The following is a 26,183-nucleotide window of genomic DNA, read 5'->3' as shown; positions in this document are numbered from 1 at the left end:
CCCTAATCCTGTGCTACGAAATGGGAGCGTGATTTGGGTATTCCCACTTGGAAGGCTAAATTTTTGTCCCACAGGAACTGTGTGTGGAGCTTGGGCTCTGCTCTGCCTTGAGCATGTAGCACAGTGAGTGTGTAAAAAGAGACTTCAGATTAAGTGACTGGAGTGAGCGAGTTTCAGGATATAACCACCAACACTTAATTTGTAGATTCCTTGAAAATACATTGAGTATATTTTAGTTATAAGGTCTTACATTGTGCTGTATTATAATTTTAATTCTTTTTCAGTACAGAGAAAAATAAAACCCCTACCATCTAGATAACCCACTAATATTTTTTAAGCAATATGTATGTGACTTAGAAAATCAGAAAGGTACAAAATGAAGAGTGAAACCCCCTTCCTGCTCTTACAAGGTCTTCTCCCAAATCATAACACTGTCGAGTTTCTTCTGTTTTCATTTCCTTTTAAAACTGTGCATGTGTCTACAAGTATGTATTTTAAAATTTGTAATAAAATCATACAATTTGGCATCTGTACATTGTGTCCTGGAGTTGGTGAGTTTAGCAATACACATTTGAGTAAAGAGGTATTTTCAAAGAGTTAATAGAATTCATCATGGAAAGATATTCCCTGAAGTAAATGAAAGAAAGTTGTTTTAAAAATTAACTTGAATCCAAATACTTGTTAATATTTTTTTGCCCTCTCTATTCATGTGTTGCTAGAGTGTAGGCTAATGGTCAGCAAGTTTTAAAACTCTACCTAGTGTAAAGCTTCCTGCATTGTAGGAAGGGAGTAAATGTTTACTTAAAATTGACTTTTCACCAAGAGTAGGTTTTGTTACCCTGATTTCATGATCATTTTTAATTTACAGCACAGAAGAGATTCCCTTGAAGATTTTAGCCCATAATAACTTTGTTGGTCGTCTTATTGGTAAGGAAGGAAGAAACCTTAAAAAAATTGAGCAGGACACAGACACTAAAATCACAATATCTCCGTAAGTACTGCCTTGCTTTCTTTTGAATTAGAAAATGTTCAAACACTGTTTTTGAGCTGAAGGGTACAATACATTAAGCATAACTTCTCCTGTTTTACAGTGGTTTGAGCATACAGTAAGTCTTCAATGTCATCAGTAACTTCTTGGAAACTGACTTTAAGTGAAATGAAGTATAATAAAAGCAGGTCCTCACATGTTTCTTTATAACATTGACAAGGAAAAGAAAATCTTGACTGACATTGTGGGAAATGATGTCATTAGAGGGCCTGCTATACCTAAGTTTCTTCTTCAGTCTACTGCTACTGACTGTTCTTACCCTACATTGAAAGCATTATCTGTTCCCATTAGTGAGGCAAGAAAAACTAAATACTTTCCATTCATTATTTCTTAGCTGAAGTCTTGGTCAGGTTTTCTGATATTTATTCCCAAAGCTGAAATGTACAACCCAATTTATTACCCATTGTGCATAAAAGATTATCCCAACATTTGACAGCTACAATAATAGTAACTATCTATTGATTATCTAGTTTCTGTGGGTCAGGAATTCAGGAATACCTTAATGAGGTGGCTCTGGCTGAAGGTTTCTTAATGTTGCTGACAACCAATGCTGCTGGTTGGTGGAGGCTTCAATTCTCACCACAGGTCCTCTCCGCAGGGCTGCTTGGGTGTCCTCAAACCACGGTTGCTTTCTTCCTCCAGAGTCACTGATCCCAGAAAAAGCAAGATGGAACTGGCACTGACTTTCACACCTTAGCCTCAGAAGTTATCCTCTACCATTGTTCTAATATTGTTCACACAGATTAGCTCCATTTATTGTGGGAGGGGACATACATCATTGGGAAGGCAATCGCCTTGAAGGCTGTCTTACACATCTAGGGTCCATGAATGCTCTGAAACTATATGGAAAGGCTCCTCTTTTTTCTTGGGGTGGCTATCTTTACTTTTCATCAGGGTACTCAAAAAAGTTGAAGTTGGAAGAGATCAATCACTAAGAGGGTAGGGGAAAGACTGAGGCAATTGCAGGGGCTTTCAAGAAGGCTGCTGGTGGTAAGGAAGTAGGAAAATCTTGTTTGGTTGCAAAGAAGAAAAAAAATCAAAGTGATAAATATAATAAGTGATCCTATCCCATTTCAAAGTTTATGCTTAGGAAGAGGGAAGGACTTTAGAACTAAAAAATCTTAAAAGCAACTGTTTTTACAAACGTTAATATATGATGCTTGCGTGGCAGGGTTGAGGGTGGGTTGAGATTGAATATTAGGCTATTCGAGACAAATAGCCTTCATCTTGTAGATGTCTATGTTTTTAGCAAGTTTGAAATAGTTAAGGAGTAATATATATCCCATTTATCTGCCTCAAGCTGAGCTTAAGGTAGCCTGCTAGTGGTGAGAGAGTTACCTCTAGGAATGTGGAGGAGAGCTCTACAAGTGTCCCAGAGACTTTCGATCTGGGTCTTATCTTCCATGGTAAATATTTCCCATTGCTTTCCCCCTCAAGGTTGTTGACTAGCTCCCATGTAGGTGGTCTCAGATGTCATCTGAGTGAATTTTGAAGCTTCAGCAGAACATGGCTAGTGGGGACTTTATGAATATTACTCTTGCATTTTAACTTTTTAGTTGTCTAAATGGTTTCAAGGAATCATTTTTTAATTTAGTCGAGATGGATTGATATTTTCTCTAGCCTGCTTTGATCTAAATACTGAAAGTATTTAGATGGCAAAAATTGGGTTAGATATATGATCTATATTTAGTAGCAAACATTGGGTTAGATACATGAATTCTAGGTTGCCTTTTGGAATATTTCCATGCTTATTCCTTTGTTTGTGACCCATACAATGCAATGGCACAAGAATGTCCATTATGCCTAGATTGGTCAGTGCCAACTAGGAATATATTATGTGCATCTGGCTCTTTGTTACCAGTAAAACTGTGTATCCCTCCAATCATGTTATTTACATTTCAGTTAAATTGTGAGGAAGGTTCAACCTGAAGCAGTCAAGTAAACGATGTCTAAAACATGGACTTAATTGAACTATGTACACCTTGTAATTTTTATTAATGTGGGCAGGGGAAGTATTTTCTTCTTACCTGCAACTTTACAGTTCCTGGATTCATGTCTATGGTAGTTATTATGCATATCCTCACATCTGACTACCCACTTGCACATATTGTCAGTCTCCACAGTTGGTTTTTAATGGCCCTCTGTGACTGAACTATTATTAACTGCCCCCCTCCTATAGCTCCCATTCTTTTTCTTTCTCCCTGTATTCAATCTGCAGGTTGCAGGAACTGACGCTGTACAACCCGGAGCGCACCATTACGGTCAAAGGCAATGTTGAAACATGTGCCAAAGCTGAGGAAGAGATCATGAAGAAAATCAGGGAGTCTTATGAAAATGATATTGCTTCTATGAATGTTAGTTTTCCGATGGACATGTTTTTATTTTGATGACTAGTTAAAAGATGTGTTTAGTTGGGTTAATACTGATTTCCTTAGTGGTTTAGTTTCTAATTGATTTCAGCACCACAGTGATCCTCTGGGATCGTAGGAAAGACAGAGGCTTTGACATTAGGTTTTGGCTCTCTGTGATTTTTAGCAAGTTAATCTTTGAATGTTAGCTTCCTTATCAATGAGGTAGGACTAAAACCTACCTACAGAAGTTAACAATTTCAGGGAGATAAGTGTCGTAGGAATGTGGGCTGTAGAATGTGTGCTGGGTTTCGGTCCCAGCACAGCCATCTAACAGCTGCAGCTCTATTCTCTTGGACAATTTACTTGGTCTTTAAAATGGGATTACAGTGGATACTGAGCATATTGAGCTACTATTATGAATACAAATTTAAAACTTGATTACCCATACAACCCTTGGAGATAAAGAATTTCAAATGACAAAACTGTCTGTATCGTGCAATTAAGGTCATTAGAATGAATTGCTGACATTCCTTAATGGATAAAATGGTGCTGGAAATGGAACATTTCAAAAGTTCATCTTGAATTTTGATGTAAAGGATGAAAAAAAAAAATCCCCAATAGGGTCTGTCATCTGAAATATTACACCGAAAAGAAGGAAATGTAAAAAACTATATTACCTTGAGTGCTAATCATTTTCCCCCACATGCCTGCCACCTGCTTTCACATTTTCACACCAGTGGTTTCATTGTCAGTTGGGAGTAGATCCAGCCTTATAAGCCTTTAAAAAAGATTGTCAGGTATGCTCAAATCTTGACTTTAATCTCTACCATACTTTTAACCTTGACAAAATTACAGCAAAACCAAATCCCCTTTCTGATGCTTGTAGCCACCCCAAAGAATTATTTAGTTGCAGTAGAACATGAGGATGGGCCCTGGTTTCCAAAGGGCTTGACTTTGTTTTAGGCCTTTAGTAACTATGACAGCCAAAATTGATCCAACGAGTTAAGATTGCTTTGCTTAATAGCTGGTTCTGTGTAGCCGCGTACACTGTGCTTATTTGTCTAAGCGGTGTCAGTTGAGGAAGGGAAGTGTCGTCCCTGCCTGGAGAAACCTAGCATGGGGGATGGGGATGTACAGAGGAGCACACAGATTTTAAAATACCAAGAAACATAAACTGTACTCAGTCACATGGAGCATCTGCTTTGTTCTGAAACTGGTCATAAAGCGGTATTTTACTAGGCAAGACGTCACAAATACTGTCACTTATAAAATGCTTACTTATACCACATCTTTTACTTGTATAATGAAGGGACCTTTTTACCATTGCAGCTTCAAGCACATTTAATTCCTGGATTAAATCTGAACGCCTTGGGTCTGTTCCCACCCACTTCAGGGATGCCGCCTCCCACTTCAGGGCCCCCGTCAGCTATGACTCCTCCATACCCACAGTTCGAGGTAAGATCATATGCTGTAACATTCTTTATGGTTGAGTGGGGCACAGTCAGACGCTGTTGCTCTCCAGTAAGTACTGTGACATTAAATGCCAACTGGGAAAATTCTTAATGTAATACCTGGTCCCCAGGTGATCTGTTGTCAGTTTACAACCAGTGCAGATTTTGAATTTCTTGTCAATAGAACTTTCTTATATGGTCCTTCATAGAATAGACTCGGGGATTATTTTTTCGGAAGTTTCTGGAGGATAGGGTTATTAGCATGTGTTTTAAAATATCAAAACACATGTTTGCAACTTGAGGGGAGAAGGGAGAAAGTTACTTTTAAATGTTAAAGGGGAAAGGATTTTCAGAAAATCTTCCTTCATCATTACTTCACCTGGAAGTTCATGGCTTTGAAAGGTTAATAAAGACTCAACATGTTTTCTGAATGCATGCACTTTTTAACAAGTGAATTCGCAAATCCATTGTGTATGAGTGTGCGCACATTAATTAACTTTTATTTATAAAGAGGTAGATTGGTAAATAAACACTTTTATATTTGTATTTTAAGAATGGCATGTTTCCTCAGGTGGAAAATAGGAGACAGTTATATTATGAAAATAATAGTAGCATAGCAGGTGTCTTGTACATTTCAGAAAGTAATTCATAATTTGCATTATCAGTGATAATTGGAGGTAGATAATCATGTGAAATAAAATTAATGTTTTAGTGTCTTCCTTTATGAATTTGCTTTTACATCTCTCCTGTAGTGTCTCTTACGTTTTCGGTGGTACCTTCTATGCCAATGTAGGGAAACAACAAGGCAGCCTAGGCTGGAGGTAACATTGTCACAGTACCTCAAATACATGTAATATAAAATGCCACTGGATTTTTTCCGAAAAACAGATTGCTGAGATTTTTCCATGTTTGAACCGTTTAAAAATGAAAATTTTATTTTCCTGTGCTTGAAACCAACAGACCGTTAGGTGTTGCTGGCCCTGCCCTTTTTGTACAGCGTTCCTGCCTTTACTGTTAGCATTTGCATCTTTCCCTGCAATTAATTTGCCACTTCTAACATGTTTGAGTCTGGAAACCAAAGTCCACTAAATAAGGATGGGTATCAGAATTTTAATTCCATATCAAGTGTGAATAGATTCTTATACATTTTCTGAAGTTTTTTGCCTTAGCTAGAGGTGATACGAAGTAGTAATGGATGCATTTGTAGCTTGGTGCTAAAGGGGCACTGTGGAAAGAGACCTGCAGTGAGAGCCCATGTCTGGCCAGCTCTGCCCTCATGTGCCTCACCACAGGGTCAGTCTGCTCGTCGCTTTGGGTTGGTTTTTTCACTGGCACAATAAAGAAACTGAATTAGATGAATTATCTCTAAGCATTCCTCTTTCAGGTCAAACATTTCTAGTTTTCACAGAATCCAGTATATTGTTTTAAAAGAAAGTAAAAAGGTAAATCTAAAATAGGAATTTGGGAGTATGTGGACTTCTAATATGCCATCTCCTTTATTTAGCACAGGTAGATGCATTTGCATATGAATGAGTTTAAAGTATATGTATTCCTGACACTGTAAAATGACTTATTAAAATGCCACAAGGGGCCAATTATTAAAAGTAACTATGCTAGAGAAGCTTTCATCTACATTTCTGCAGCCAACTAAATGAGCTTTTGGGGGGCACTTACCTCTGTTCCTCACTCCTGGTTTGTAAATTGAAGGGTGTTTTGACTTCCTTTCTTTATTGATTACATGTGTCAAGAACCATCAGTAAAGCCTGAGTTGGAGAATCAGAGCATCCTCAAACCATATGTCAATGCTTTAATTGCAAAAAAATCCTAAAATGAATTGCTAGGTAATTTGCTAAATACACATACAAATCAAGGAATGAATATTCTTTGGATTTGGTCAGTTTTCTGACTTACTGATATGGTTTTGTGTATTGGGCTCCTGTGTTGCTAGAAAAATGTTTTAGTAGAAGGAAGAACATAGTAAGTACTTGTATTTTTGACAGACTCTACATTTTTAAATGTCTGAATCACTTAAACAAGTAGCAATTTTAAGAATGGGAGAAAGAGGTCAATGACCTTTACTTCAATGAAAGTGAGCCAGAGACAAAGTGTAAGGAAGATCTCATTAGAATAGCTGTTCTTTTGCTCCTCCTGAGATTTTTTTTTTTTAAACTAAATCAAGTAAGTACAGCCAATGAGACTGAGAAAATACAGAAGTTTCCAGCAATAAAGGTAAGAAAGACTGCAAAAGGGCAAGAGCTTGACCCTATGGGGCATGGTGATTTCAAAGGTAGGAAAAAAATTCTCATTCTTTTAAAGGGATAAAATGTGGGTGCTCTTAGTAATACTTGTTCTTTGCAGAATTCCATTCAGCATTTTACTGTGTATGTACTAGGCAGTACATGATGGGATCTCCAATTTTATACCTGAACATTCTCTGAATTGGTGTAGAAGGGTGCCACTCAAAGCATTAAATGTTAAGACAACTCTGTCTTCCATTTAGCTGCAAGGGTTAGTAAACTGTCTATCACGTTTGCTGAAGAGGCATATAATGTGATTTTCTGTAGATTTAAATCTACTAACTCATCTTCTATTAGTACTGGACCTTAAAGAACATGTCAGGAGTCATCCATAGAACTTAAAAGTGGAAAGGAGACATCCTTCTATAATCTACCTTTTTTGCCAGGAAAAAAAAAATTTGTTTTTGTGTTTTAAAAATATGTGCTCACAATGATCTTACTCCTCTTACAAAGACATAGGTGTATAATCATTTCTTGGATATTTTTGGTACGTATTTTCACAAACTTTATAGTTAAAGAACATTATTAATGTACTCTACTGAACTTTTCTCCTCAAGGACATTCATTTGATGTTAACTACAACATCACTATTAATAGGAAATTTGACACAATACTACTATTTAATCATCTTTAAATTTCTATAATTACCCCCATAGTGTCCTATAGTTTTCAATAAAGAATCCAATCAAGGATGCCATGGCATTTAGTTGTCATGTCTTTTTAGTCTCCTTTTTTAACAATACTCCAAACACACCCCTCCTTTTTTTTTCCCCCTGTATGTCACTGGAAACCCAGACTAGTGGTTTTATAAAATAGCCCCTAATTTTGATTTGACTGATTGCTTCCACATGATTAGGCTCAGGTCATACCTTTCTTTGGAGGGTGAGGTGGAGTGTGACATCTGGAAACAAATGATGTCAATTGTGTTTGAGTATTGGTCATGTTTGTCTGATCTTAAGATTCTGGTAGTGTCTACCCAATTTCTCCATAGTAATGATGCTTTTCTCATTTGTGATTGTTAAGACCTAGTCAGTAGTTTGAGAATGTGTATCTTGCTCCCCAATAGGGTTTAATATTCATTGCTGACTTTTGCCTAAATCATAAATTGTTATTTTCATTCTACTTTAGTTGGCAGTCTTCTGTGAAATGCAGCTTTCTCTACTCCCTGCTTAAGGGAAACTTGTTTTTGTTACTTACATTAGAATAACCGCGGACATACTGAATTAAAGAATCCCCCAGGATAGCGGTGGCGGTGAGACCAGTGTACAGCCAAGGTGGACAACTGCTCTTGTTTGTTAACTAGTTAAAAACCTGTACCCTACCTTGGCTTTGCATGAATTGGAATTTTTGATGGAAACAGAAATACAGGATTATTTTTGTTGTTGTTACACATTGTTAAGAACTACCCTTTTGCAAGGAAGGTTTACTAGTCTGTAGATTGTGGGCTTAAATGTTGGAAAGAGTATCTCCTGTCAAGATTAATGCATGAGGGACAATATTTGGGATATGCACAAACACATACCACTCATGTATGTCCCTCTCGCTAGCTGGTTCGATGCTCTATTTTAAAGTGTGGTGAAGAAACTCATCCCTTTTTCTCTAGACCAACTGCCAGTCCAACCCATAGGCAAATGTCAGGCAAAAACAGTTTGTGAGATGCTGCCATATGTCTGTTTTCATGCTTCTAAATATATTTTGGCATGGTACATCTATCAGAATTAGATTTGGCTGCATTACGTGGGCACAAAAAATGGTTTAAATGAATTTTCCTTTTTCATGTGAAGAGGGGAGATGGACAATTCTAAGCTGTTAGTATTTCTTCTGTATCATCTAGGATTGGTGCTCTTGCTTGCTTAGCACCATCTCCTGGCTCAGGGTGACTGTTCAAGCTCCAGTCATTGAGTCTAATTCCAGCCAGCAAGGAGGAGGAAGGATCAAAAACTGACAGCTCTCTTATCTAAGGATACTGCCTGAAAATAGCTTTTCACATTACATTGGTGTCATGTTTACCAGAACATAATACCTGGCCACACCACCTATGAGAGAATCTGGGAAAGAGCTTATCACTAAATGATGAGCAGATGTTGGGGACAGCTGTTTGCCTCTAACCCACTGGGTAAGCTGTATTGCCAGTTAAGGGGATCTCCAGAAGCCTGGGAGGGAGGAGGTAAGCTTTTAAGTTGTCTTTATTGCTCTTTTTCTCAGTAAAAGGAAAATCTGAGTTACTTCTGGGGTGAAAATTCCATGTTCCAGATTATACACCTGCAATTTATTTTCATGTAAAGGGAAAAAATCATTTTCAGATAATTATACTGCATCTCTGGGTATCACTTAAATTCTACTTACAAATAGTTGTCAGGTACCTTTCTGGTTTAATGTTTAAGGGAACTTTTTTTTTAAGTGAGGTAACTGTTGGTTTACAACATTGTGTGTCCGTTAGGGGTCCAGGCGCACACCTCTTCAGATGTACGTTATCACATCACACCCAACACCAAAGTACACATAATCCTCGAACACAGTCCATTAAGCCCCTTTTCCCCTTTGCTCTCCCCTCCCTACTCCTCCCCACAGTAGTTTCAATCCTACAGTCACATTTCTAGTATTGGGTTTGTCTATTCTTGTTTCTTTATATTGCACATGAATGAAGTCATCTGCTTTTTGTCTTTCTTCTTCTAACTTACTTTACTTAGCAGTCTCCTCCACTTCCATCTATGTTGCCCCAAATAGCAAGAGTTCATCTTTTTGTATAGCTGAGTAGTATTCCATTGTGTATATACACCAAAAAAAATCATCTTTATGTACTCTTCTGTCATTAGGCATTAAGATCGGGAACAATTCTTTAACAAATTTTGTTTCTGCTTTGTCCAGTGTATTATTCCATGGGGGTGGGTACTTAATAGGAATAGGTTTGCCTTCATTGTCTGTTATTAGACTTAGTTCTTTTTCTAAACCCTGATCACTAACACTTACCTATTAAGTGTACCTAGTAGTCACTACTTTTTGAAACACAAACCAACTATTGTTTCTGAAGGCAATAGTTCAGCTTATTGAAGCTTTTTTTATCAGTGTCTTTGCCTCTTAGATTCCTTTTCCCCCTTTGGCTTCACTTTTTTCTTGAAGAACATAGTATTGTAGGTCCATGAGGGTGTCTGGCGACACTTTTTTAAAAATGAGTCAGAGAATTAAAGGTTGGCAGGTATTTGCTCAGGCACTTGACGTCTGGCACCTACAGCTGCTGCTGAGAAGCCTGCTGGTCTTTAGAAACTGTCACAGAATTCAGGTTACTGCTACGATCCTCTTTTTACCCTTGATGTTCTGTATGTTAGCAATGAATTGCTGCCTGTTTTCAATGTATACTCATTCCCTGGCAAGGATTAGGTTTTGGCGACTAAATGCTTCAAATAATCTAATTCTGTTTTTATGTACTGCTTCCTCTTTAGAGTTGTTTGATTTTTCTGCCCATGTTTTCTCACTTGTGCTTTGTAAGATGCAAGTAGAACTGATGCATCTTGTCTTTGGATAAATTCCTTGCCCCCTATTCCATTCCAAAACTTTGCCCACACCTACCCTTCCAACATACTTTTCTTCTGGAATGTGCCAGGTTTATTTTTTTCTAGTAGAGCCAGAGTTGGTTCTTCCAATGGACAAAAAGTCTCTAGTTCCTGCCTAGCAGCTGGCTCATGCAGCACTTAATTGGCAAACTAAGAGTTTATAAATGACAGGAAATGCTCCTTTTAGAAACGCTCACAGTAGGGAAGAGGCAATTGGCAGCTAGTGGGCAGACCAAGAACTGAAATTGGCATAGCACAGGACGACACCCATGGCTGGGTGGTTTTGGCAGCTTGAGTTTGCCTTGGCAGAAATTAGCTCAAGTGATGTGGTCTTCGGAATTTTGATAGTGCCTTTGGAGACTTCCCCTAACATTTCCAGAGCAATAGTGTAATCTTAAAATGCTAGCTTTTGCTTATGCAGAAAGGTGAGTACTTTTCTTTTATCTTAGTTTAAGATACTCTTTAAGAAACAAAGTATTTTATGCATTAAAAGGAATTTCTACATCAGAAGACTGTTTCATGGAATCTCTTGGTCCTACTCCGTAGGATTTCTTACTGTAGGTATAACTCTTTTGACAGTAAACAATTTCAAAGTAAGTAACTCATTGCACACATTAGTTCTAAGAGGCCCTGGTTACATAATTATGGGGAGAGACTTTTTTCCTTAACTTCAACATTCTGTTCAGGTCATGGAGTTGAGTAAACTTAATTCCAGTTTCAGACCAAAATCCATTAAAACAAAACAAACAAAAAACCCCAGGAGTATCTATTTTACAAGCCAAAGGGAAACACTGGCACCCTTCCAGGTTCCTAGAGGCTGGTCTTGGCTGGTATGCATGTCTCCATGCCTTTGTGATGTCTTAGATTTTGTTCCCCACAAAGTAAATATGCTTAACCTTACTGTTTGCTCATTCTTGTATCTCCTCACGATGGATGATTAGGAATTACTCACTGGCAGACTTCACCAGTTATGCAAACTTTCAGTTGAGCAGCTTTGTTCTTCTGTTATTTCAAGCCATAGCATGAAGTCTGCCAAGAAGTCCAAAGGAAGTTTTGCCAATAGGCATCTGGCAGGAATCCATTGGGAAGCAGCTTGTGTCCTGTGTGAATATCCTTCACCTCTGAAGGTTTAGGAAGAATTTGGGATAATGCAGCTGAACCTTAACATACATACAAAGAATGTGTAATAAGAAAGGGTGATACTGCTGCATTCTTTCAGACTTCACAAATTCAGATGGAAGCAGCTTATTGTAACTATTGCTCTAGCGTCTACATTTTAAAAGTAAAAATTAAATGCTTACCTGGGTGTCTAGATTCTGACACTAGCTTATGATGTTGAATCCCATAAAACAATGATTTGTACCAGAGGGCCAGTTCAATGATTGTTAAGCAGACTGGATGGTTATATGAGGAGCTTTAGAATTTCATAGGAAAATTTCAATGAAAAATAATTTATGGTCAGAGAGATGCTTGGTAGATATGGAAACAGAGCAAAGGGAATTGGTGATGTTTAGAAATGTCTTCATTAAGCTTCAGAAATCCAATGAGCCAGGTCTTCTAAGTTGCTATTGCCAAGAGTACATATCACTGCCTGCCAGTCCAGGACACTACCTGGTGTGCTTAGCTTGCTGCTCTCCCCCACTGCCTTTTCTATTTGAAGGTTGCTTGTTTCCATCGCACTATGTAGATGTTTCTGCCTCTATATAGTTCTTCACATTTCTGTCCCTTTCTCTTGTATTTCAGTTATTTTGGCCCTTTTCTAGTGACCATCATTCCTTTTCCAAAGCATCACATAACCTTTCTCTTAAGTTTATTCCCAATTCTTCATGTTGGGTTTGTTACCTCACAATGTCACACTCCCCACACCAACGAGGCATCATTAGCTTTCATCACTGTGCGTCTGTATTTTTGTTCAGCTTTTGAGGCTGTGACAGTTTTCGCCTCTGAGCTTTGCTCATCGCAGTGGTTCTCGGGATGGTCCAGGCTAAGACACCCAGGCCATGCTTGTGAAGCGCCAGGACTTCAGCTTTCTGGGACCAGTCCCCAAAAAGTAGTTCATACTAAGCAAATGAATAATTTTTCTTTTATAGACATAGTAAGTCATACAGCCAATTTTCTTATTTTTAGTTGCTAGGAAGCTTCAAGACAAATTTCTGGGTTCTTCTTTTCTGTTTAAGTCCCTGTGCCTTTATGTCTTCACCTGCTTTCTCTCTCTAGATTATGTGTATTTTGCAAGTGGCATGGAATACTAATCAAACGAGGCCCAGGAAACAAATCATAGTCATGACAAACAGAATGGGATGGATTTGTGCAAGTTACACATTAGATTTGGTCAAATCAGTCACAAGGTTATCACCACCAGACCAAAAGTGTACATCTTTCAGAAGAACATGATACTGAGAACCTTAATGAGATAAAGTATTTAGATACTATCTCTACTTTTTTTTAAAAAAAAGTTAAATTAACATCAGTTTTAATATAAGGATCAGAATTGCAAATCAGTACTAACATTGATCACAGTTTATGGTCGTTGTCAGTACTGACTCGGTTGATATATCCAGCTACTAAATTAGGGAATGTCCCTTTGGAATAAATAGCATGTGGTAACTGCATGACATTCTCGTGGGTTGTGAGGTGCCCCCAAGTTCTTACCATGTGGAAATACTGAAGAATCAAAATTTTATTTTAAATACTTATGAACAGAAGAAATGGGGAACAAGCCAGAGGTACAGGGGGTGAGAGGATTCACCAGAAACAGTGGGGAGCAGAACAGGCAGACCTATTAAAATACACTGCTGAGGGGAGCAGCAGGCAAGACAGGAGAGGTCGGCTGTGTCATGTGGGTTAGCTCCCTGGCCAGGGATTGAACTCATGCTGCAGTGGCTGGTGATAGCTTGATAGTGCTGAGACTTTAACCCCTGTACCACCAGGGAGACCTTGAAGAATGAAAATTTTATTTGGTGTTCTTCACCGAACAGCAACAGAAGTAAATGCTGTGTCCAGACTGTCACAAATCTCCACAGTCTGAAGTTTACTGGGTAGACAGATCCTCTTCTGATATGTTGTGGTTTTTTTTTTTTTTTTTAAGATTTGTTTATTTATTTATTTATACAAGAACTGGGTACAGTCAGAAGCACGGGAGGGTGAGAGAATTCACCAGAGCCAGAGTGGGGAGCAGAGCAGGCAGAAGGACCAAAGCACACTGCTGAGGGGAGCAGCGGGCAGCAGGAGAGGTCTATGCGCCATGTAGGACCCTCCTCCGGTGGCCGGGGAGCAGCTGGGGATCGAACTGGTGCTGCAGAGGCTGCGGGCAGCTTCACAACCCAGCGCTCAACCGCTGCACCACCAGGGAGGCCCTGATACGTTGTTCTAAGAATGCTAGCTGAGTCACACGAGAGACTTCATTCAGCTAATAACTAACTATTGAGATGGGCAACGTGTTATGAGAAATACCAAGCTATGTAGAACATTTACACAGACGCTAAAGAAACAAGATCTAATTACCAGAAAAATCTGGTGGCTTTTCTCAAGAATATTTTCACAGGTTGAATTTTAGGTCAATTCTTCATAGAAATTAGGTATATGGTGGGGGCTACAGAGAACACAGAGTAGAGTGTAGATGATTTTCATTTGTAGGAAAGTAGTTATGGGATCTAGAATCATAAATTGCTTTATTTTTCATAAATATGAAAGGCATGGTTTAATCTTAAAAGATTTTCCTTGTAATACATTTATTGACCATAAGCTTATTTACATGAGAATGTAGAAGTACCTGCCAATTTGTAAATGTTCATGCTCAGATTGACTCTTTCTGTTACATAAAATCTTTGTATAAGGACAAGATTTATGTTTGAAGATTTGATTGTAGTGTTATAATTTAGTGAAAAATTGGAAACCAAACTTTTCGAATGTTTCTTAAAAAGGACCATCAGATACAGCAAAGTAACTGTCAGATAAAGGAACGTACGATGTGGTTATTTTATTCTCATAGCAGAAACAAAATGAAAGTTGCAAAATGTCTTAAATGCGCATTAGACAGGTGTGTGCAGATGAGACATTTTCCATTCACTGTTCTAGTAATCTGTTGTCATCCTTACTCAAATTAAATTGCAATGAACTATCTCTGATGCTCATTTAAGCACGCTGATAAGTCAAAGGTTTAAGCTTTGCCAACAATAAATGAGAAATTTTTTTCAACTCATACGAAGTTAAATCAAGGCTGATTTAAAGCAGCGTGATATGCCAGGGAAGGTCCTTGAACGAGAGGTCTATAACGCTTTTTTCTTAGACTTCTTGGCCTCTCTATGTATTTTAAGGTACATCAATACCTATGGAAACAGGGTACATCCTGTTCTGATTTTATGTGCTTTGTTGTGTTTGTGTGAAAATGGCTTAAGAAGCCTAAGTTTGAAAAGTGACTCCAATAGCAGTCAGTGTGCAACCTTGGGGCAGCAAGTGACTTAATCTCTGACATGGGAATAGTCTTCATCAACTGACTCAGTTATGGGGTGTGAATGAGGTAACGCACAACACCTCACAGAGCATACTCACAGACTGATCTCACCACGGAGGATTGCTGTGTATGCTGTCCTGTCATCACAGTAACCTTACTGGTATGCTCTTTACCCACATCCCACTACTCTTGTGAATACCGAAAGGTAGAATTCAAATGTTATGTGAATGTCTTAATTCAAATTCCACCATTCTATGTGAACTGCATGGGAAGCTTTTTGCATGGTAACTAAAAATGTTTAGGATCTTTGAAACAGCAGTTTTATGCAATAAATATTATTTGTAATCTAACAAATGCAAACTAGAAACACATACACATGAAAATAAGATAAAACAATTTTGGTGTATCCACTGAAGGAATATTTAAGTTTTAACTAATTCATATTTCCTGGTGAAACATCTTTACCTGTCCTTTCTAGTTTCTCACATCTCCTTTTCATTTGGGTTCTTGTCATTTTTGCTGAACATTTGGCTTGAAAGAATTAAAACTACTTGAGCAAGGTACTTTATTTGGTTAATTAGTTGACTGTGGACTTATTTGGTCAACATAAGTTTTTCTGATTGATTTTTTAAAAAGATTTATTTATGCATACAAGAATTGAGGTAAAGGCCAGAGGTGTGAGGGGTGGTGGTGAGAGGATTCACAGAGACAGAGTAGGGAACAGAACAGGCAGACTGACTGAAGGACACTGCTGAGGGGAGCAGCGGGCGAGTCAGGAGAGGTCTGCTGCATCATGTGGGTAGCTCCCTGGCCAGGGATCGAACTCTTGCTACAGTGGCTGCAGACAGCTTCATAGGTTGTGTCTTAACCCCTTGCGCCACCAGGGAGGCTCTTTGTGATTAATTTTGATAACTCCTGAGTAAGTCTTTTGACCTTATTAGATTTATTGGCACATTACTATACCTAAAATTTTTTTTAGTATTATCTCCCTTTTCTCATTTTCATTTAATTGGCAAATAGCCAAAAGATTTTCTTTTATTTCAAGAACCAGTCCTTTTGTCATTTCTACATTCTGGTATAGTCATATTGAGAAATGGAATGGTTGAGTCATCAACAAAGGGGCTTCTGCTGTTGACCTTACACCTCCCTATATACCGGGGCACCTCATGCTCTGTGGTCTGTGCCTCTACTCTGGCCTTACAGGGAGAAGATGGAGCCATTGATGCCACTAGTAATTTCTGTGTGGTAGGAGTGCCGATGACACTGGGTGGATCAACATTAAGTAGTGGCACAGAATTTGTTTGTATATCCAGGAAAAAAAGAGCCCAGTGTTGCTGTTTTCTTTGACTAAAATGTTAAAAAAAGAACTGCCTAAAGGGCCTCCCGGTGGCGCAGTGGGTTGAGCGCAGCACTGTGAAGTGCTCTGCAGCGTGGGTTCAATTCCCAGCCCGCCAGGGAGAAACCCACATGGCGCGCAGACCTCTCCTGCCTCGCCCGCTGCTCCCCTCAGCAGTGTCTTCGGTCCTTCTGCCTGTTCTGCTCCCTGCTCTGTCTCTGGTGAATCCTTTCACCCTCCCGTGCCTCTGACTATCCCAGTTCTTGTATAAATAAATCTTTAAAAAGAAAAAAAAAAAACTGCCTGAAATGATCAAATTCTAAAGAGTTCTTAGTTCCTGAGACACTTGGGGGAAATAAAAACTTCAAGTTGGCATGTTTTCTGTTTGGCACCTTTTAAGAATTTGAGAAAAACCTTTACGTCCAAAAATTAGAGATTAGACCAAAGCTGTTGCCTTATGCAGTAGGAATCTATGAAGGTTCAAAAGAGAAATTGTGTGATGTGTTCCTTACCAAATAATTCATCTGTACATTTCTTAATGCAAAATATCTTTTACCATCTGTAGAAATGTTTAACTTCACTAGGTGTACTTTTAAACAAACCAAGCTAAACATAACATATATTTGTTTAATGTGGATAATCTTAAAATATTTCTTGGGTTATATAAGAAATCCCTGGAGTTCCTTGTTAATTTTGCTGTGAACCTAAAGCTTCTCTTTAAAAAATATTCTAAAAAACTTCTTGGTATGAATTTCCTAGAATTAACTTATCCTCAGAAGCAGGTTTGCCTCACTCTCAGAGGTGCACTACGGGAAAATGTGTGCTGCTTCTGCATCTCAGAAACCTCAGTTCACCCACTATATTACTAATCACGAAATGACCTATTTAGAAACTTGTGTGGAGATGGAAAATGAACAGGAATGAGGTATACAGATAAAACTCAAAATGTCTTTAAGACTTAGCCTTAAGATGTTTCCCAGCTTGTCCGCGCATTAGTTATGAAGGGAAGGGCAGCGATGGGAGGAGTGATTATATGGGAAAGTATCTTATGGCACTTTCATTCTCTAATCCTAGTCTGTGCTTGGGCATAAGCACTGAATGACAGTGGTCATATGCAATGAGCTTTACAAGTTTCTTCCCTTGAGAGTAGTTTATTATGTTTAAGAATTAAGCAGCAAGGGCCTCCCCGGTGGCGCAGCGGTTGAGCGCTGGGTTGCGAAGCCGCCCGCGGCCTCTGCGGCGCCGGTTCAATCCCCTGCTGCTCCCCGGCCACCAGAGAAGGGTCCCGCATGGTGCGCAGACCTCTCCTGCTGCCCGCTGCTCCCCTCAGCAGTGTACTTTGGTCCTTCTGCCTGCTCTGCTCCCCTGCTCTGGCTCTGGTGAATTCTCTCACCCTCCTGCGCTTCTGACTGTACCTAGTGCATGTATAAACAAAACAAACAAACAAATAAATAAGTAAAACATGCCTCTATTAAAAAAAAAAAAGAATTAAGCAGCAAAACAGGTGTGGAGTTGGTATCTTGAAAGCTGTTGTTTTCATTGAGTAGCCTAGAATTTGATTTACTTGTCAAGAATCTACCTTAGATATGGTGATAGGGGAATTAAGTTTCAATGCAATTTTGCCCCTCTATCCTCAGTACGTCTTCCACATGGCATTTACATATCCTTTAAACCTGTAACTTGGTGATATTCTAAAATTTAAGAAAACTGTGTAGAGAAAAGTGAAATTTTAAGTGCAAATGTTTTCAGTATTAGTAAGAGTTTCTCAGCAAACAAGGTAAAACTCAGATCTACTTACCATGGTGGTTTTCTCTAAAACCACCGTAATAGTCCTACTGTTTGAGAATAACTGTGCAAAACATTAAAAAAAAGCAGGGTTTGCTCAAATAAGCATATATGCCCTCTTTTCCACCAGCAATCAGAAACAGAGACTGTGCACCTGTTTATCCCAGCCCTCTCTGTCGGCGCCATTATCGGCAAGCAGGGGCAGCACATCAAACAGCTTTCTCGCTTTGCAGGAGCTTCTATTAAGGTATGTTCTCTGGAGCTCTCCTCACACTTTTATGTAAAGTCATAGAAACACGAGTCTTCTTGCCACTTTATAATCTAAATTGAAATTGGTGGTCTATTTGGGATTAAGTATGGGTGTGAAAGAAAACTCCACACAGCAGCAGCTTAAATGAAAATTCTCGCTTCAGAAGAAAATCTTCTGGAGGCCAACAATCCAAGGCCGGTGTGATGGTTCTGTGTGAAGGACTTACATTCCTTCTAAGTCATCTTCCCCAAGCATGACCTTGGGCCCCCATGGTTCCATGTACCAGCCACCAGTGCGCTAACGATCAAGTCTGTGCTCCAGTCTGTAGGAAAGGACCAAAAAATAAAATGAAATTGAAGGACAGCGCCTACTGGCTGTTACAGGATCTTTCTACGTATATCCCATTGCTCAAAACTGCTTCATAAGGCTAGACAGACCTGAAGGGGCAACAGGGAAATGTAGTCCACATGTAGTCAGCTAAACACTTTTTAAAGTTACGTGGCATTCTTGAAAAGGCAGATGGGATGGAGGGCTGGAGAAGAAATCACTGGTTTCTAGAGAAGTTGGAGGGATTTAATACAGTGAAGCAGCATAAAGAAGTCTTAAAGGGAGTTGGGACTTTTAATTTTGCTTATGGTGGTTATGCAACTATGCAGTAGTTACTAAGATTGGATTTTACTGTAAGTAAACTAAATTAAAAATCAAAACACAAGTCCTCCCTGGTGGCACAACGGGTTAAGTCTCAGCACTATCAAGCTATCACCAGCCAGTGCAGCTCAAGTTCAATACCCAGCCAGGACGCTAACCTACATGGCCTCTCCTTCTCGTCCACTGCTTCCCCTCAGCAGTGTGTTTCAGTATATCCACCTGTTCTGCTCCTCACTCTGTTTCTGGTGAATCTTCTCAATCCCCTGCACCTGTGGCCTACACCCCAACTCTTGTATACATGGGTAAATACCTTTTTTTAAAAAAAAGATTTATTTATACAAGCACTGGGTACAGTAAGAAGTGCGGGAGGGTGAGAGTATTTACCAGAGCCAGAGCGGGGAACAGAACAGGCAGACTGACAAAATACACTGCTGAGGGGAGCAGCGGGTGTGGCTGGAGAGGTCTGTTGCGCCATGTGGGACCCTTGCAGGCAAGCGGGGATCGAACCAGTGCTGCAGAGGCTGCGGGCAGCTTCGCAGCCCAGCGCTCAACCGCTGCGCCACCAAGGGAGGCCCTGCATGGGTAAATATCTTTTTAAAAAAATCAAAACACAGAAATAGCTCTCTCCTACACTCCTGTTGCAAAAGATAAATACATGAACAGACCAAATGGGTAAAAGAACCAGGATGTAGGAGCAAAGCGCCAAACACCTGCACTATCCTACTGGTTTCCTGATTAAGAGTCTAGTGGATTTGTTTGAGAAAAGCTACACTCAATGTTTCATGAACAAGAACTGGATATTTAGACATTATTCTTTTTGGGACTCTGGGGGGAACGGTGGTTTCTCTTCCCTTCATCTGTCTCTGCAATATTTCCCCAGTCTGGGATTTTTGTGTAATTTAATTTACTGTATAAAAATAGGAATGTACACGCTTATTTGCTTCTGCCAAATTAATGTTGGTTCATTGCATGTTACTCCAATGAGCATACTCTGGGGGGGTGGGGGGGGTGGCGCGGTGTTACTAATACTCATAGATTTATAAATCACAAAAAATGTATACAGGGATCCTTTTCTGGTTCATAAGCATGATGACTGGGTGTTCATGCCTTTGTGTGAGATGTGCCTCCTTAAATCTTGTTACAACACTGGTACATCGCCCTTCTGACTTGGGGCGGAGAATATTATATAAAAAGGTTTCAGCAACTTATATAGTATTAAAAAGCTGTGTCCTTTTCCATAAAAGTAGAGGTGGTATGGGGCAGTAGCCTTAAGACATAGTCAGAGGCTCTTAGTATTTCTTACACATACAGGAAGCCAACGAGCCCACTTTGAGCACCAATGGTTTGGTGATCAGCAACATGGGCAGTGGAGGGCAGGCCAGCTCTCCCTCTTGCTCCATTAGCTGCCTGGTGGGTAAAGTAAACACTACTTCTCCAGCTTTCAGTTTCCCCATCTGTCATCATCCCTTCAGGATGTCATAAGGATTAGCTGAGATTACATGTGGATTTTGACATTATTAGAGTCAGGCATGGAGTTGGTACACAGTGTGTATGAGAAAAGAGCTATGATTTATGAAATGAACCTACTATATTGATCAGTGCCTCTCCTCAACTTCCTTCCAGGCGGCTTTTTAGTCGACATCTCAGTCTGTCATTATTTACATAAATGTCAGGCTGCTTTGCATAATTTCTACCAGTGGCACCTGAAAGTGTATAACCGCTGATGGGTCTGTTACAGATCGCTCCAGCTGAAGCACCAGATGCTAAAGTGAGGATGGTGATTATCACTGGGCCACCAGAGGCTCAGTTCAAGGTAAGTGTTCTGGTGTGTGCACAGGTAATGAATGAGAGTGGAGAATGTTAATGCCTTTTCAGGAACTCTATAATCTGGCTTAAATATATATAACACTTAAGTAGAAATTCATAAGACTAAGAATAGAAAGCCCTAAGGCTAAAGCTTACAAACCTACCTGGTTAATAAACCTTGAAAACCTTGGTCCCAAACTTTTCTTCCTGTACCCTGAGAGGCCTTAACATTGAATTAAAAGGCACCCTTTTCCTCTCACCCTTGGATTAAATGTACCTTAGTCTCTTCACAAATTTAATCCCCTGTATTTTAGAGGTAGAAATGGCAGGAACTCTTATGGCACTTGTCATGGTATGAAACACTGCTCAGGTTTATTGGGGTTTGGGATCTTTGGGGCTGGAATGCCTGCCTCTGTATCCTGAGAGGTGGTGCAGCAGGGACCAAAAAGATCAAGAACTCAGCAGCCATGCTCTATTCAAATCCCAGCTCTGCCATTTAGCAGCTGTGTTACCTTGAACAAATTATTTAACCATTCTCTGAGTAGTTCCTCATCAATAAGTTACCTGCAAGGTTTAGCAAGAATATTAGGATGAAGCCCCATATAGAGTGCTTGGAATATACAGAGAACACAAAAATGTTCTGCTTGCTGAAGTTCAGTAGATTGTAGGTGAATCATACTGTGACACATAAATTGGAGTAAATGGTTTGACAATAAAACTTAACAGGAGTGTCCTATTTGTCACAGGGACAGCAACTACTAAATTTTGATGGAACTAATTTACCAAAAGCCAGTATCTTGGTCCTGCCACTTAGTAGCTGTGTAACAGGACAGCTCTTGAACCCTAAGCCTTAGCTCTAAAATACATGTTAGCAACAATGCCTACCTCTGCTCTCCCTTTTTAAACCTTTACTTTCTTTGATCTCTATTTTTCATGGGGCTAAGCTTTTCCCTCTTCATTCACTGTAAGAACAGGAAACAAAAGAAGTGCTTTGAAAGGTAGGTACACTTGGCTAGGTGCTCATACTCGAAATTTACTCCCTCACATTAGCTTTGTGGTGTAGGTAGTTCAAATCACAATTCAGAAATGTTGAAAACTGCTTGCTATCTTCAAACTTCAGGGTCACTTTTTATTTGTAATCCTAAAATGGAAGCATCAGTTACCAAAACTTCTGCATGGAGCTGAATTCTGTTTTATAAATGGGATCATCCTGTGATTCTTATGTTTGCATGCTGAAAAATTCAAAATTTGTTTCCCTAGATCCTCCAGTACTTGTGTTACTACTCAGTTTTCTTGAATGGAACAGTTATGCTTAACTACCTTTATGTAATCAATTATCTTCAGGCTCAGGGAAGAATTTATGGAAAAATTAAAGAAGAAAATTTTGTTAGTCCTAAAGAAGAGGTGAAACTTGAAGCTCATATCAGAGTGCCATCCTTTGCTGCCGGCAGAGTTATTGGAAAAGGAGGCAAAACGGCAAGTACTTCAGCAAAACCTGTGCAGTGGTATGAAAGGGAAAGCATTGAAAGGTACTTAGGAGTTCCAAGTCCCTGAATTTTGGCTAATTTATAAAAAGCAGAACCATCTTGTCAAAGGTTTGGAGAAGACTGCCTTTTGTTCCTCTTGAGTGTTGGTGTCGATTAGTGAAAGTTATGCCTCTCAGACTATTTTCTGGGAGAGGACTGTACCTCATTTAGAAGGGGCATTTACCATTTTTCTGCTATTCAGTTTGTTGTTTTTATTTCACAATTAATGACATGAAAAGAAAAACTTTCATATATACGTTCTATACCTGGAAAAGAAAAGTTTCCAGTTTAACACATACTTCCTGTGGTGTTTTCAAACCTATTTACAGTTTTGAAATGACTGAGAAGCATATATGATAGAATCAGACTTTCAGGGATTGAAACTGGTTCTGCACTCACTTGTGTAACTTTTGGTAAAGTCATTTTCTTTAGATAAGCCTTAGATTTAACCATATCAAAATGGGAATATTACTAAAAAATAACCTGATAGAATTATTAGTGTATTAAATGAAATGAGTAAAGCCATAGCTCAGTGCCTGGCACACAGTAAGTGTTCAGGAAATGGTAGCTTTTAAAAACAACATGATTTGCACTTATCTTTTTCAGGTGAATGAGCTCCAGAATTTGTCAAGTGCAGAAGTTGTTGTCCCTCGTGATCAGACACCTGATGAGAATGACCAAGTGGTTGTCAAAATAACTGGTCACTTCTATGCTTGCCAGGCAAGTGGGCTTTATCTAATGTGATCAGTCAGCTTTACTGCTGCTTTCTTAAATGGAATCAATTCTTCTCTGGGTACCTCTACTCCATGTAAATATTTAAGGTCATCTGGTACTTAACACTTATTTTTTTTAAAGATTTATTTATTTATTTATACGACCACTGGGTACAGTCAGAAGCGCGGGAGGGTGAAAAATCCACCAGACCCAGAGCGGGGAGCAGAGCAGGCAGAAGGACCTAAGTACACTGCTGAGGAGAGCAGCGGGCGGCAGGAGAGGTTTGCGCACCATGTGGGACCCTCCTCCAGTGGCCGGGGAGCAGCCGGGGATCGAACCAGCGCAGCAGAGGCTGCGGGCAGCTTCACAACCCAGTGCTCAACCGCTGCGCCCCCGGGGAGGCCCCTTAACACTTTTAAATCCCCCTGTTAATAGGTAATTTCAGAGACTTTACTAGCAAACTAAATTAGTACATATATATTTAATCTTAAATTCCTAATTGAAGTTGTTGAAATGGAAGAGTAAAATAACTTTTAGTAACTTTTGATGGGGTAGAAATTTCAAAGCTTGTCTCCTTTGCAGGTTGCCCAGAGAAAAATTCAGGAAATACTGACTCAGGTAAAGCAGCACCAGCAGCAGAAAGCTCTACAAAGTGGCCCACCTCAGTCAAGACGGAAGTAAAGGCTCAGGAAACAGCCCACCACAGAGGCAGATGCCAAACCAAAGACAGATTGCTTAACCAACAGATGGGTGCTGAACCCCTATCCAGATTCACATGCACAACTTTTTACCTAGCCAGTTGTTTCTGAGGACCAGGCAAGTTTTGAACTCCTGTCTCTGTGAGAATGTATACTTTATGCTCTCTGAAATGTATGACACCCAGCTTTAAAAAAGGGGGGGGGGAGAGGGGAGAGGAACTCTGCACTTCCCTTTTGCTGTATTCTCAGTATAATAGTCTAATATTTCTTAATATTCACCCATAATGCCAGAAATTGACTTAATGATGCATTCACTAAATTCATAAAAATAGATTGCTCCTAAGTCCAATTGGTAAAATTGGATCAGAATAAAATTATTACAGAACTTAAACTATTAGCATAGAAAATTGTTCTCAGTTTTATCTAACACTAACATGAATAACCTAAGGGAAGTGCTAAATAGTGTTGGCAGGGGTATTAAATGTGCATTTTTACTCAACTACCTCAGGTATTCAGTAATGCAATGAAAGCAAAAGTGTGGTTTTTTGGTTTTTTTTTTTTTTTTTTTGAAAATTTTATATACTTTATAAAGAAAAAAGTCCAACTGTTTTTTAAAAAAAAAAACAAATTAATCAGCTAACAGGCGACTAACAAAAGAATTTTACTTCTGGCTGGTTGACAATAAAGCTAGAAAATTAATTTCAGGTTTTTTGAGGCTTTTGACAGTTATTAGTTTGAAAACCCAGTAATTGGAGCAGTGCCTATACTTGGAGAGCAGCGATAACATTAATTTTTTCGTTTATGGTAGGGTAAATGTTTGATGGTACTAACAGAGCAAAGCGGTTGCAGGAGGTTTTGGAACAGCGAGTTTGAATGGCTTCAGGAGACTTCAGTTTTCTTGTTTGGCTACATATTTGAATACATAAATGCTTTGTGCTTTTGACTATCACTACCTAAAGAAAGTGCATCAATGAAGGGATGCAGACAGCCCTGTGGACTTTAAACTGATTGGTAAAAAGTAAGCTTCCGCTTAGCTTGTTTTGCCAATACACTTACGACTGGTTGATCAACACAGTGTGCAGACCCCAAAATTGCTTTGTGAAGATCAATGGGCAGTCAGACGGTGTGGCAGTGTTTAAAGGCAATAAACAGCTATATTCCCATGTGCTGGGCACTGTCATGAAACAAATTAAGAAAGATGAAAGGCCACCCAAACTACTACATAGAATAGAGCAGGATTTCTGTATTCTCTAAAACCAGTTATTTGAAGATAAGTCAAAAGGTAGAGAATACAAGGAAACAATTTTTGGGCATAATTTGAATGACTGTAAAACAACCTTTGATACTGAATTCATTTGCCTATTCCTTATCTTGATAGTAAAGCCCGGTATGTACAATTGTGTGGGTGTGGGTGGTCACCAAGGCCACGCTCCTCTCTGAATTGTCTGTGTTGCTTTTGTTCATAAAATAATCGTATTACATGACCTGAAGGGATATAATAACCCTTTAAAAACTCATGTCTCATTCGTATTTCAAGAATTTCTACGCAGACTAAAGTTTTTTTTGAAAATCAGCATATCAATTACATTTTGAAAATGATTTGAAATATTTTCAGAAAACCAGTTTATTTTGTAGTTTTAGCCAAAAAGTGCCCTTTTTGTCACTGAATTCATTTATTGTATGAAAAAAAAACTTAAAAAAATCATGAACTGGCTTTCTGGTTGGATTTCAAGTTAGATGTGCTTATTATTAAGACCAGAGTTCTTCCTCAGTGTCCTCAGTGTTTGATTTTTCCAATATTTGGTGTGGTGTTTTGTTTTCTACATATATTCAGATAGGTGCTCGTTTATATTTGCTGGTTTAAATTCTGTCATACTTCATGTCTAGCCTTTTAGTGTGGCAAATCATGTTTTACTTTCAATTAAACATTGGTAATCTGGGGTATCTGGTTAATAGTTAAATTCTGTAATTGAGTTTTGTACTCACCACATGGATCATTTCTCATCTGTAACGCGTCCCAAACGTATCTTCATTTCCAGATACCTTGATGCAAAATAAAGTTTTTCATCATTAGGTGCAGCTTGGTGTGTATTATTGTTATAGCTTTGGTTAAATTATAATCAGCATCTACTGTTAAATTATTTTCTCCATTCCAAGTTATGTACTGTGAACGCTGGTAATACTGTTGCATAGCAGTTTACTAACTTCCCCTCCCATCCTGCAGTAGCATGACTTACCTGTACAACCTTAGGATGCTTGAAACTTCTCT

The 26,183-nt window shown here is 39.1% G+C and overlaps 1 protein-coding gene and 1 non-coding gene across 3 annotated transcripts in view; both read left to right on the top strand.

Moving 5' to 3' along the window:
- IGF2BP3 (insulin like growth factor 2 mRNA binding protein 3) overlaps positions 1-26,020 on the top strand; it is a 121,206-nt gene extending 95,186 nt beyond the window's left edge. The window contains exons 8-15 of one of the 2 annotated variants that reach the window (XM_037509124.2): positions 869-991; positions 3,267-3,402; positions 4,729-4,854; positions 18,403-18,519; positions 20,909-20,983; positions 22,321-22,452; positions 23,109-23,222; positions 23,799-26,020. In XM_037509124.2, the coding sequence (XP_037365021.1) occupies positions 869-991; positions 3,267-3,402; positions 4,729-4,854; positions 18,403-18,519; positions 20,909-20,983; positions 22,321-22,452; positions 23,109-23,222; positions 23,799-23,897 (922 nt within the window). In that variant the 3' untranslated portion in view covers positions 23,898-26,020. The remainder of the gene's footprint in view (positions 1-868; positions 992-3,266; positions 3,403-4,728; positions 4,855-18,402; positions 18,520-20,908; positions 20,984-22,320; positions 22,453-23,108; positions 23,223-23,798) is intronic. The other variant, XM_054692423.1, reaches the window with a different exon arrangement.
- Positions 20,236-20,338, top strand: LOC119251968 (small nucleolar RNA U13). Its single transcript, XR_005126674.1, has one exon. It is a non-coding gene; the product is annotated as a small nucleolar RNA U13 (small nucleolar RNA).
- Positions 26,021-26,183: the final 163 nt, after the last annotated feature.

The sequence above is a fragment of the Talpa occidentalis genome, unplaced genomic scaffold, assembly GCF_014898055.3.
Source record: "Talpa occidentalis isolate TD23 unplaced genomic scaffold, MPIMG_talOcc4v2.1, whole genome shotgun sequence".
NCBI classification, from domain to species: Eukaryota; Metazoa; Chordata; class Mammalia; order Eulipotyphla; family Talpidae; genus Talpa; species Talpa occidentalis.
This window is presented reverse-complemented; position numbering and strand designations above follow the sequence as displayed.